This window comes from Vigna unguiculata, chromosome 2 (assembly GCF_037176805.1).
Source record: "Vigna unguiculata cultivar grain cowpea cultivar isolate G323 ecotype 2 chromosome 2, ASM3717680v1, whole genome shotgun sequence".
Classification (NCBI taxonomy): Eukaryota; Viridiplantae; Streptophyta; class Magnoliopsida; order Fabales; family Fabaceae; genus Vigna; species Vigna unguiculata.
This window is the reverse complement of record NC_140793.1, coordinates 11294275-11306436: the sequence shown is the minus strand read 5'-3', so window position 1 is coordinate 11306436 and position 12162 is coordinate 11294275. Positions and strand designations below refer to the sequence as shown.

The 12162-nt window shown below is 40.4% G+C and overlaps 1 protein-coding gene across 1 annotated transcript; it reads left to right on the top strand.

Moving 5' to 3' along the window:
* Positions 1 to 10862: 10862 nt before the first annotated feature.
* On the top strand, positions 10863 to 11627 carry LOC114172953 (uncharacterized). Its single transcript, XM_028057125.2, has one exon. It carries the CDS (start codon positions 10863 to 10865, stop codon positions 11625 to 11627), a length of 765 nt encoding a protein of 254 aa, XP_027912926.2.
* Positions 11628 to 12162: the final 535 nt, after the last annotated feature.

Below are 12162 nucleotides of genomic sequence, written 5' to 3'. Positions count from 1 at the left end.
TCAATTGTTCCATTTCTTTTTCTTTATTTTCCCTTCCTTCTGCAGTTTATATTACTTCTTTTTCTGTTTTCTCCTTCAGCCTACGTTGATCCTTACTAACTTGTCGTGGTGTCATAAATTTCTACTTCTTTTGATGTCCCTTATGCCTTAAATAAAGGGAACGTTCGTCAAGATGGAGTGTTTTAAAACAAGCCATGCCCATCCCAAAAGAAGATGACAAGAGTCCATGGGAGCAATATCACATAATATTTGTTTCACACATTGCCATGTACTGAATTTGATCCATGCTTGGTCCAGATGAAAGGTTGCTGGTACGTGGAGTTTCTCCACCAATCATTGGCTCAAACCATTGTTTTCGCTTTCTTAATCGAATGCAACTAAACATGGATGGCCTTCGGTTAAACACTTTGTATAATAAACTTCCTCTCCTATTCCAAATCTAGATAGCCAGGCGCTGAATAGCAAATGATGTGAATCCACAGGGTTCAATTCGTTTGACTGATCTATCATTGTTGGAATGCTAACAAGCAAGAAATTTGAGAAATTATTTAAAACGAGAAAATGGAAACATAAAAGAAGATGGAACGGAAATTGATAGACATCACACTTCCAAGAATGGAAGGTAAGCCTAAGAGTTGAAACACACAAAGGGATAAAGCACTTTTGATTAAACTCATGGATTCTTGAATCACTCAAGAACTTAGGAGAATCACTCTCACTAAGATAGATGATATAAAACTCGTTTATTTTCTGAATAAAACTGAGCTTGTCTTCATTGATGAAAATGGTTTATCTTGTATAGGAGCTTTAACCATCAAAATTACAAAAGACACATAAATTTCAATATCATCCTGCTTAAAGCTACTAATTAATGATCCACTCAAGGTAATAACGATCCGCTACTTAATGGTTGATTGTAACTGAATTTAAGGCTACCAAAAGTCATTCACAAACTTTGAGCAAAGGTCCTCTTGATCTTCCAAAGGTTGGTTCTTAAGTCGGCATATGGACCCTTATTTGAACTTTAAGATAAAGCAAAAGTAAAGCCCGTTAATTGGTTAAGAACAAACACAATTTGGTCAGCCAATTTTACAAAGCATTGGGCCCTCATTTAAATAAAAGAAATTGCATCAACACGGCGCATTGGTCATCCTCCATTTGACCCATATGCAATTCACATCATACCTTCCTTTGAGAAGATTTGTCCGGAATCTTAAGACACTAGTTTTAATGTAAGTTTATTATGATCTTGTGAAGGACTTTTATTTTTTCACAAGTTGAAACTAATTCTCTTCTTCCAGGATCAAATTCAACTTCATATTTGTTATTTTCCAGTGGTTACAATCCGTCGATAACATTTTTGGGCAAGAGTACCCCACCTTGATATGTAACAATAAATATTTCCATGCATTGTGTTTGACGAATTTGCTTCTTATCGACGAACCAAATGCATAATAAAGCACTATGAACAAGCTTCCTTTTTAAACATGGAAGTTGGTGTGTTTCATTCACATGCTTATCCTTTTGTTCTTGTAAAATGACATCACAAACTGTAGAAGAAAAAACATTGATGAATAAACTTTTCATCATATTTTTCTATTGTTCCATTTCTTTTCCCTTCCTTCTGTAGTTTATATTACTTCGTTTTCTGTTTTCTTTTTCAGCCTACGTTGATCCTTACTAACTTGTCTTGGTGTCATAAATTTCTACTTCTTTTGATGTCCCTCATGCCTCGAATAAAGGGAACGCCTGTCAAGATGGAGTGTTTTAAAACGAAGACATGCCCATCCCAAAAGAAGATGACAAGAGTCCGTGAGAGCAATATCACATAATACTTCTTCCACACGTTGCCATGTACCGAATTTGATCCATGCTTGATCCAGATGAAAGGTTGCTGGTAACTGGAGTTTCTCCACCAATCTTTGGCTCACAACATTGTTTTCGCTTCCGTAATGGAATGCAACTAAACATGAATGGCCTTCGGTTAAACACTTTGTATAATAAACTTCGTTTCCTATTCCAAATCTAGATAGCCAGGCTTTGAATACCAAATGATGTGGATCCACAATGTTGGATTCGTTTGACTGATCTATCATTGTTGGAATTCTAACAAGCAAGAAATTTGAGAAATTATTTAAAACGAGAAAATGGAAACATAAAGAAGATGGAACGGAAATTGATAGACATCACACTTCCAAGAATGGAAGATAAGCCTAAGAGTTGAAACACACAAAGCGATAAAGGACCTTTGATTAAACTCATGGATTCTTGAATCACTTAAGATTTTAGGAGAATCACTCTCACTAAGATAGATGAGATAAAACTCGTTTATTGATGAAGGCATGACCACCTCCTTAGAAGCTCCATCAAGAAGGATCACTAGAAGCATGTCTAGAGGGGAGTCTTCTATTCCATCACCTTTATCTTTGTTTTGCATTACTTTAGTTTGAATCCCTAAGTTGGTTTATAGTTGATTTATTTTGGTTGACTTGTTAACTTTGATCCAAAGTTGACCTTGGACCAAGATTAGATTAACTTAAACCAACATCCTAATCCTTGTTTGTCTTGTTTTGTAGGTAATTAAGAGAAAGTAGAGCATGGCTAGGTGGCACTTGGTGATTGGAGCACTTGGATGAAGTGGAAGAGAGAGGAAAGCAAAAAGCATAAAGCAAAAGCAAAAGTAGACATGTACCTTGTCTCCATTTGCCTTTGTGGTTTATGCCTTAGAATGTCACTTGGTCTCCTTCCTCTTTTGGCCTAGAATCCTCATGGGAATGCCTCCACCAATCATCTCCCTTCACTTGGCCAAGACTCACTCTCACATTAGGTTTAGGGTTTGCTAGTTAATCCTTTTTCATGTTTTTGTATTTGCTAAAGGACCCTTATGAACACCTATTTAAAGGGTGCTCCTTGTCTTGTAAAAGGGTTGATCATTTTGTTTCTAAACTATTGTGTTTCAACCATTAAATTTTTGTGAGCTCTCCTTCCTAGAAGTGAACTCACCTTTGCCTTATCTTGCTTGCAAGTGGCGGCACCATCACTCATCTTTAGGGCTTGGTTGGCTTAGATCCCCCCTATGAGTGGCGTGCTTCTTCCATGCTTCATCTTCTACGCTGATGAAGGATTATCTTGTTCCTTTTTAAGATGATTGAATATGGTGTGAATTGATTTAGAAAGCTAAGTGAAATCCCCACTGGACATTAAGATAGCAAGCTATCTAGATGTGAAGGTTCCTTTCACAAAGCTCAAGAGAAGAAGATGATGGATTGATTCAAAATGAAAAGAAAATGGAAAGCACATAAACCATAAAAAACCAAGAACCATTAAAAGAAGAAGAAAACATAAAATGGGAAGGAAAGAAATGGTAAAAATGTGAGAAGCACGCCACTACAAGGCTAGGCTAGAAGCCATGGCAACCTTGAAGATGAGTGGATGTGTGCCGCCACTTGCTATGCAAGATAAGGCTTAAAAGTATTCACTCCCAAGGGAGGAAACTCTCACAAATGGTTGAGACACAAGAGTGTTTTTACTTCAAAATGTTCAACCCCTTTTACATGTCTAGGAGCACCCCTTATATAGAAGAGTTTAGGGGCCTCTAAGCAAATAAAAGATACCTAAGGATGTCTCTACAAAAACCTAACCCTAGCTTCTAGAAACTAGGTCAAATAAGGTTACAAAAATGAGAGACAAAAGAGCTAACTATTGTGTGTGCAAGGCTAATTTCGTTCTAGCACAAAAGGAGACAAAGAATGTGTCTCATATGTCTCTAAAAAGTGGTCAAAGTGTGCTAAAAACAAAGGAGACCAAAGGTACATAGGTACACTTGCTTCATTCCTTTTACTTTATGCTTTATGCCTTTGCTTTACTCTCTCCTCCACATCATTTGTGCTCCCCAATCACCATGCGCCACCTAGCATTGCTTTCTTACTCCTAATTAACCGACAAAGCAAATAAACATAGATTAGCATGTTGGCTTAAGTCAAGTCAACTATAGTCAACAAGTCAAACCTAGTCAAAGGTCAACAAGTCAACTAAAGTTGATTCAACTAAGTCAACTTAGGGAATCAAAAATAACAAATATAAATGAAAGGGATGAAGGATTAGTGAACTTCCTTTCTAAACATGCTTAGTCTTCTTAAGCATGTGCCTTCATCCTTGGTTGGGGTCAATCCTTCATCATCCTCCCCTTCTTGGAGAGAATTTGACCACAAATTCTTTAAGCCTTTGTAGATGGAGCTTGACTTGATTTGGGGGAGGTTTTGCGGCTCCCTTTTATGAGCTCTTGTTCCATCTTTTCTAAGGGTACTACCCCTAGCTTTGGTTAGGCCATCCCTCTTTTCTAGACCACTATTCTTCTCATGCTTGCACATTGGGTCTTCCTTTTGAGCCTTGGAAGAGAAGGAAGAATGGTGATGTCCATCTTGCTTTGAAAATATTTTTTTAGAGGCAAGTAACACTTTGGAGGTAACTTGCTCTTTTTCTTTTTCATCTTTTCTCTTATCTTTCACTTTATTTTGGTCCTCATTTGCTTGATTGGGTGAGAGAGGTAGGAGTGTGAACTTCTTGCCTTGGAAGGAGAAAGCATAGGTGTTAGCATGGCCATCATAAAAGACTTTTCTATCAAATTGCCATGGCCTACCTAACAAAATATGAGTTTCTTCCATAGGCACAACATCACATAACACTTCATCTTTAAAATTTCCAATTCAAAAGTTAATGAGCACTTGTTGAGTTACTTTATTGTCTTCTTTCTTAAGCCATGATATCTTGTAGGGCTTGGCATGAGGGATAGTTTTCAAGCCAAGCTTGTCCACAACCCTTGTGCTAGCCACATTTACACAACTTCCATTATCTATGAGGAGGGGACATAGTATGTCTTAGATATGACACCTTGAATGAATAAGGTTTTGTCTTTGAGAAGGGTCAAGTTCCTTGGAAACTTGTCTTAGTTGGTGCCTTATCATTGACAATCGACCTTCAAGGGGTTTAATCCTTTCAATTGAAGAAGAAGTGTGGGAAGAAGTACTTTTGGGGGAAGGGGGAAAAGAATGTTCACTCTCTACTTCTTTTTTAAGGTTTAAGGCCATGGTTCTTTTGGTGGGACAATTTGAAGCTATGTGCCCATATCCCAAACACTTAAAACATTTTATAGAACTTGTCCTTGTACCTTGAGAAGAATTAGGAGTTTCATTAGAAGGCCTATACGAATTAGTCCTAGGAGGTGGGTCTTTGGAACTCTTGAGTGGTGATTTATCATGTTTTCTTTCTTTATCTTTCCAAGTACTAGAATAGTAGTCATTGTACGAACCACTCCTCTTGGCCTCTTTTTTCTTTTGCAATTGAGTTTCAACTTTGATGGCCAAATGTAAAACTTTGTCAAGAGAGGAGTACTCATATAACTCTACTAAATCTTGTATGTCCCTCCTTAACCCACTCACAAATCTAGCTACCTTTTCCTCTTCACTTTCAAATTGGAGTCCTACTTTTAGAAGCATGGACTCCATTAACTTGTAATATTCATCCACACATATGGACCCTTGTTGAAGCCTTTGGAGCTTCAAAAGAGTCTCCCTCCTATAGTAGGAAGGAACAAATCTAGTCTGCATCAAATTTTTAAGGTCCCTCCAAGAAGTCGCGAATGACTCTTGGTTAATATTGTCCATCCATAATTGATGCCACCAAGTCATGGCACAATCCTCAAACTCTAAGACTACCAAATCTACTTGCTTTTGATGACTAACTACATGAATGGTAAAAATTTGGTCTACTTTTTGTACCCACTCAATGTAGATGTTTGGGTCATTTTCTCCTTTGAACTTAGGAATCTTTGGAGTTTGCTTCTCTTGTGATGGGTTGCGCCTAGAATGCCATCTTTTCCTAGCCTCTCTTTCTTGCTTTTTAGCTTCAAGCCTTTGAATGTGCTCTTGGATTCTTAGGTCACTTTGCTCCTTGTCCTTTCTCAATTGTTCAAAGGCCTCCTTCCTAGACAACTCCAAATCCCGAAGCAATCTCATCAATGTATTGTTTTTGTTTGGAGTAGGTGCATTTGATGAACTTGCCATGATTCCTACAACAAAACACTCAAAGCCAAAATAAAATAAATGAATTAGGGGTTAGACAACATGAAAACCAAGACCAATTCCAACCCAAAATGTAACCCAAGTGTTTAGATCACTCTCCCAAAGTAACAAGGCAAGGCTACACTCAAAGCTCCTCCAAAGGAGTGAAGCAAACACTTTTAAAAACTTGTTCAAAACCTTTCAAATGCAAGACAAGTGATTCGGCCACAACATCCCAAGAGTTTCAAGAAAAGAAAACTACTAAGACAAAACAAAGAACACCTAGTGACAAGCAAGAAAAGCACAAAAACAAGGAAAGCTAAACTCTAAAGAAGAAAAGTTTGAGACAAAACTTTTAACAAGACTAAAACAAGAAAAGCACATTTTAAAGACTCTCTCTATGGAAAGCACTTGACAAGCATCTTCAAGTTTTAAATCATGCATACACCAAGAAAGATCATAACCAAGTTAAAGCATGGAACTCATTAGCCAATATCACCCAATTCTCAAGTATGAAAAACTAGTAGCATAACACCTAGTGAAAAACACACTTTTAATTCACCAAGGAGCAAGATTGCTCTCGGTTTTTAGGCAAATATTGGTGCAAAATTTTCTTCTTTCCACAACTAGTTTCATAAAATGGTGAGAAAGAGTTTTAGGTGGCTTGGACACTTAGTTCCTCAAGTTTTAGGCCAAAATCAATTTCATGGAGCATACATCAAGCAAGACAAAGTGAATGCAAGATTCAAATACTTGGAAAAACAAGAATAAGAAAACTTCAAGTTAACATATGACTCAAGCAAAAGTTAGGCACATTTAAAGACTCAACATGACATACACAAGACACAAACATGTAGCTATCATGCATTTAAACTCATGGATTTGAGGCTCAAAGACTAAGCATCCAAATACATGTTATCCAACCACATTTAGGAGCTTAAAGAGGTGCAAAAACCGTAGCCAAACTGCCACAAAAGAACCTGAAAACGCTGATTCACGTATTCTTGGCAAATCTGATCTTTGCTCACTAATTTGATCATAACTTTCTCCATAGAACTCCAAATGCGTTGGTTCTTTTTTTTCTGGAAACTAAACTAAAAGAGCTTTCTTTTGACACCAAAAACGTAATTTTTGGACCGCTGAGCTGGTGCAGTTTAATATTTTAAAATCGTGAACAGTTTCTGCCAGCACTGTTTTTATGTGGACCATTCAAAGATAGCTACACAAGACAAGGTTAGAACATGAAAACACCATATTCAAGATAACCTAGGCTCTAGATACCAAATGATGAAGGATTATCTTGTTTCCTTTTAGAGTTATGAATATGGTGAAGTTATTTAAGAAAGCTTTTTGAAAATTCCCACTGGACATTAAGATAGCAAGCTATCTAGATGTGAAGGTTCCTTTCACAAAGCTCAAGAGAAGAAGATGATGGACTGATTCAAAACAAAAAGGAAATGGAAAGCACATAAACCATAGAAAACCAAGAACCATTAAAAGAAGAAGAAAACATAAAATGGGAAGGAAAGAAATGGTAAAAATGTGAGACACAAGAGTGTTTTTACTTCAAAATGTTCAACCCCTTTTACATGTCTAGGAGCACCCCTTATATAGAAGAGTTTAGGGGCCTCTAAGCAAATAAAAGTTACATAAGGATGTCAAATAAAAGATACAAAAACCTAACCCTAGCTTCTAGAAACTAGGTCAAATAAGGTTACAAAAATGAGAGACAAAAGAGCTAACCATTGTGTGTGCAAGGCTAATTTCGTTCTAGCACAAAAGGAGACAAAGAATGTGTCTCATATGTGTCTAAAAAGTGGTCAAAGTGTGCTAAAAACAAAGGAGACCAAAGGTACATAGGTACACTTGCTTCATTCCTTTTACTTTATGCTTTATGCCTTTGCTTTACTCTCTCCTCCACATCATTTGTGCTCCCCAATCACCATGCGCCACCTAGCATTGCTTTCTTACTCCTAATTAACCTACAAAGCAAATAAACATAGATTAGCACGTTGGCTTAAGTCAAGTCAACTATAGTCAACAAGTCAAACCTAGTCAAAGGTCAACAAGTCAACTAAAGTTGATTCAACTAAGTCAACTTAGGGAATCAAAAATAACAAACATAAATGAAAGGGATGAAGGATTAGTGAACTTTCTTTCTAAACATGCTTAGTCTTCTTAAGCATGTGCCTTCATCCTTGGTTGGGGTCAATCCTTCATCATACGCTTTCTATTTTTATTGTTTCTTCTTTCATTTTGCTCTTTAGTGTTGTTATTGCCGTGTGTATTTAAGCTTGAATCCAACTCTCTTCTTCCTTTTATGAGTTTGAGAAATGAACCTTCACATCTAGATAGCATGCTATCTTAATGTCCAGTGGGAATTTTCAAAAAGCTTTCACAAACAACTTCACCATATTCATAACTCTAAAAGGAAACAAGATAATCCTTCATCATTTATTTTCTGAATAAATGTAAGCCCTTTTTCTTTTGTCCCAGAGGTTTGGGCCTGACCCTTCGTAGGCCCAAGGGCCGCCCTTCTGAAGGACACCCTACCCTGCCACAGACCCCTCCATTCTCCTCATTCCTCAGTTTTCTTTTTCAGAAGCAGCAACTCCACACCTTTACCCTCTGCTAGGGCACACCAGTCGCACGTCTCCGAGCTACCAAAACCCTTTCTTTTCCAAGTAAGTGAACTTCGGAGCTTCTGGTCCGCTCATTTCCTTTTCCTCTCTATTTAAAACGCGTGGGTCAAGTTGGGGTTGAGTTTCTTGACTTCGTTTTGTCCCTTTTTCCATGTTTCAGCTCATTCCTAGAGTTGTGGTACCCCTTAGTTCAGATCGGTTTGCTTTTGGTGCTCAATATAGAGGTAAGGGAAGCTAGATTCATCGGAATTATATTAGTATTGACTATTTTTGGTCGTTTTTATGGTGATATGCGTGCTTAGTACATTTTTATTGGATGAAATGGAGTTGCATGTGTATTTGGGAGTTGATCTGAGCTGTTTCCGCCACTACATGTGGGCTGACAGTGGTGAGCTCTGTTATTCTCGCCTAAGCGAGCTCGTCTCGCCTAGGCGAGAGTATCAGAATGCTCACCCTAGTTCTGCCTCGAGCACTCGCCTAGGCGAGGGGCTGTGTTTTTAAGCGACAGGTCAGCTCGCCAAGGCGAGACAGTCTCGCCTAAGCGAGGGGTCGCGAACTCTCCAATGACCCACTGTTGTAGGCTCGCCTAAGCGAGAGCCCGTCGCCTGAGCGAGACAGCTTCTCTCGTCTGGGCGACGACTCTTAGCTTGAGCGAGGCTGCTGCAGCGGGTGGTTCCAATTCGGTTTTTCTCTTTGTTTGATGGGGGAATTGTGTGATTTATTTATTTACCCCTTTCTTTTAAAACCTAAAGCATGTGAATATATATATATATATATATGGTTGCTTGAATCTTACGAACTAAAAGTTGGTATGTTGGCATGAATAACACATGGATTTTGGTTGGTTGGTTGAGAACTTGCATGAGAATTGGATGTTTCAAGATAAAGGTGGTGGATATGGTATGAAACATGAATTTGGTGTGTGATAGGCGTAATTCCATGTGTCTCGTGGGGAGACCTCGTGGTGGCGTGTAGTGTATATATTAAGATATGGATTCAAGTAAGGATCGCATCCCGAAACTCTAAAGGGTCAGTGAGTCTCAGGTAGAGCAATCTGACCCAAGTGGTGAGAGTGGCGGGAGACCTTAGTCTTTGGCAGGATAATGGCCTTAGATGCTTGAAGGTCAACCTTGTGCGTGGTAGGGTAAAACCCATTGGCAATGGCTCTGTAGAGCAGTAGAGGCCACCACAAGTGCAAGCGTCCAGTGAATCCGATCTTAGTATAATTATCCGGATAATTGAGTCATAGTGTCCTGCTTGTTTGCTATAACATGATGTTCTGTGCCTATTGTGTTGCGTGTTAAGGAATGTTTAAGTACTTGCCTGTTGTATCATGATAAGATCAAATTACATTAGCTTACCCTTGCATTTTGTGTTGTTTCTGTTATGTTTTCTCTTTTGCGATGATCACCTTCTGGTGGGAGCGGATGAGAGGGAGGCTCGAGATGGATCCGGGAGACGCATCGGTGCGGCCTAGATTTCCCTGTCTGGATGTCTTAGGAGTAGTTTCATGGCCATGAGGCCTTTTGTATTAGTTGCCTTAGTGGCAACCCTTTGCAAAACTGTTGCACCCTTTTAAATTTCTTTTTGCTTAGGACTATGTGGTATGCCTAAGTTTCCTTTTAAGTAATTACGGATGACTGTAATAGTTATCTTTCCTACGTTTTATATTTCTCTGAGTGCTTCTCGTTATTATGATCTTGTGACGTTTTATTTAGTAGTAATATCTTTCTAAAATGGGATGTCACACTTTTATGGTATCAGAGCCTTCGTTCCTTAGTGTCTGTGGGCTATGTGTTTGCTTAGCTTTCGTTGTGCCTTTCTTGTCGTGTTAGGTGAGTTTCCAGTCTAACCAAGTTCTGATGGTTCTTTCTGTGTGTTCAGTGTTATGGCACCCCCGCGTATCGCTCCTCCTCCACCCCCTCAGGGCGATGGGCAAGATCTGGCTAGGGCGATCGAGGCCATGGCTGCGGCTTTGACTCAGCAAAGCAATGCCATGATGCAACAGCATGAGGCGGCGATGCAGCGCCAGGAAGCCTCTCTTGAGCAGCAGAACTTCATGATGCAGTAGATGGAAGCTGCTAGGCAGGCTGTAGAGGATGCTCAGAGGCAGCATGTGGATGCTCTCCGTCAGTTAGGGGAGAATGCTGCTGGTGCTTAGATGTATGGTCCTCATCCCCAACCTCCACCCCCTAAATGGAGTTTGGAAGACTTCTTGAAGCACCAACCTGCCAAGTTTGATGGCAAGAAGAGTCCCGATCAGGCAAACCAATGGATGAAGGATATGGAGCGCATCTTCGACGCCAAGAGGTGCCCGGATGAGAGCAGGCTTGCTTTCACTGTCTACATGCTCACTGGAGAGGCTGAGCATTGGTGGGCCAGCATGAAGCTAGTAATGGAAGAGAGGCACGAGGATATCACATGGAGAGCCTTCAAGAAGAGGTTCTTGTCTGAGTATTTCCCTGATAGCGTGAGGTACGCTAAGGAGGTAGAATTTCTCCAGCTGACGCAGGGAAACAGGTCAGTGGCCGAGTATACCGAGCAGTTCAAGCATCTGGGACGTTTCTATACCATGCCACTAGATGAGGAGTGGCGCTGCAGGAAGTTTGAGAACGGTCTCAGAGGGGACATCCGCTTGATGGTAGCTCCACTGTCCATCAAGGACTTTGCGGCCTTGGTGGAAAAGGCCAGAGTCATGGAGCGAATGAAGGTAGAGATGGAAGCTCAGCAGCAGCCACAACAGAGAGTTAGTGGACCATCTGGGTCCAGGCTGAGGGTTGAAGAGAAGAGGAAGCCGTATGCAAGGCCCCATCCACAGCCACAGGGATCTGGAGGTTCTTCTTTCCCGCCCAGCAGGATACAGTGTTATCATTGCGGAGGACCGCATGCGAAGAATTTCTGCCCTCGGCTACCAGGTTTCCGCTGATTCAACCTTTGTGGCAGGAGAGGCCACTTCGGCAGGGATTGTCCTTCCAGGAGGGGGGCAGTAGCACGACCTTCACCGCACACTCCGAGTTAGAGTTCAGGTCAGACTCAGCAGAGAGGAGGAGGCAGCAGGCCTCAGGCTACAGGTAGTGTTTTTGCGATGACCGGGTCAGAGGCAGCGGGTTCAGGTAACCTTGTGATTGGTTGTTGTGTGATATCTGGCAAGTCTTGTTGCGTGCTTTTTGATTCTGGAGCGACACACTCATTTGTGTCAGAGTCTTATGTGCGGGAGTTGGGTCTGCCGGTGTGTGAGCTACCGTTTGACCTCGTGGTATCTACCCTGGCATCTGGGTTGGTTAGGACTTCCTCTGTGTGTGCTAGATGTCCAGTTGAGGTAGATGGGCGCGTATACAAAGTCAATCTCATATGCCTCCCTCTGCAAGGGCTTGATGTGATCTTGAGAATGGATTGGCTCTCTGCCAATCATGTTCTCATAAACTGTCGGGAGAAGAAGCTGTTGTTCTCCAACTCAGAGG

What these genes read in the sequence shown, in the direction of transcription:
- LOC114172953 (XM_028057125.2), top strand. Translation starts at nt 10,863, where the DNA reads ATGTATGGTCCTCATCCCCAACCTCCACCCCCTAAATGGAGTTTGGAA.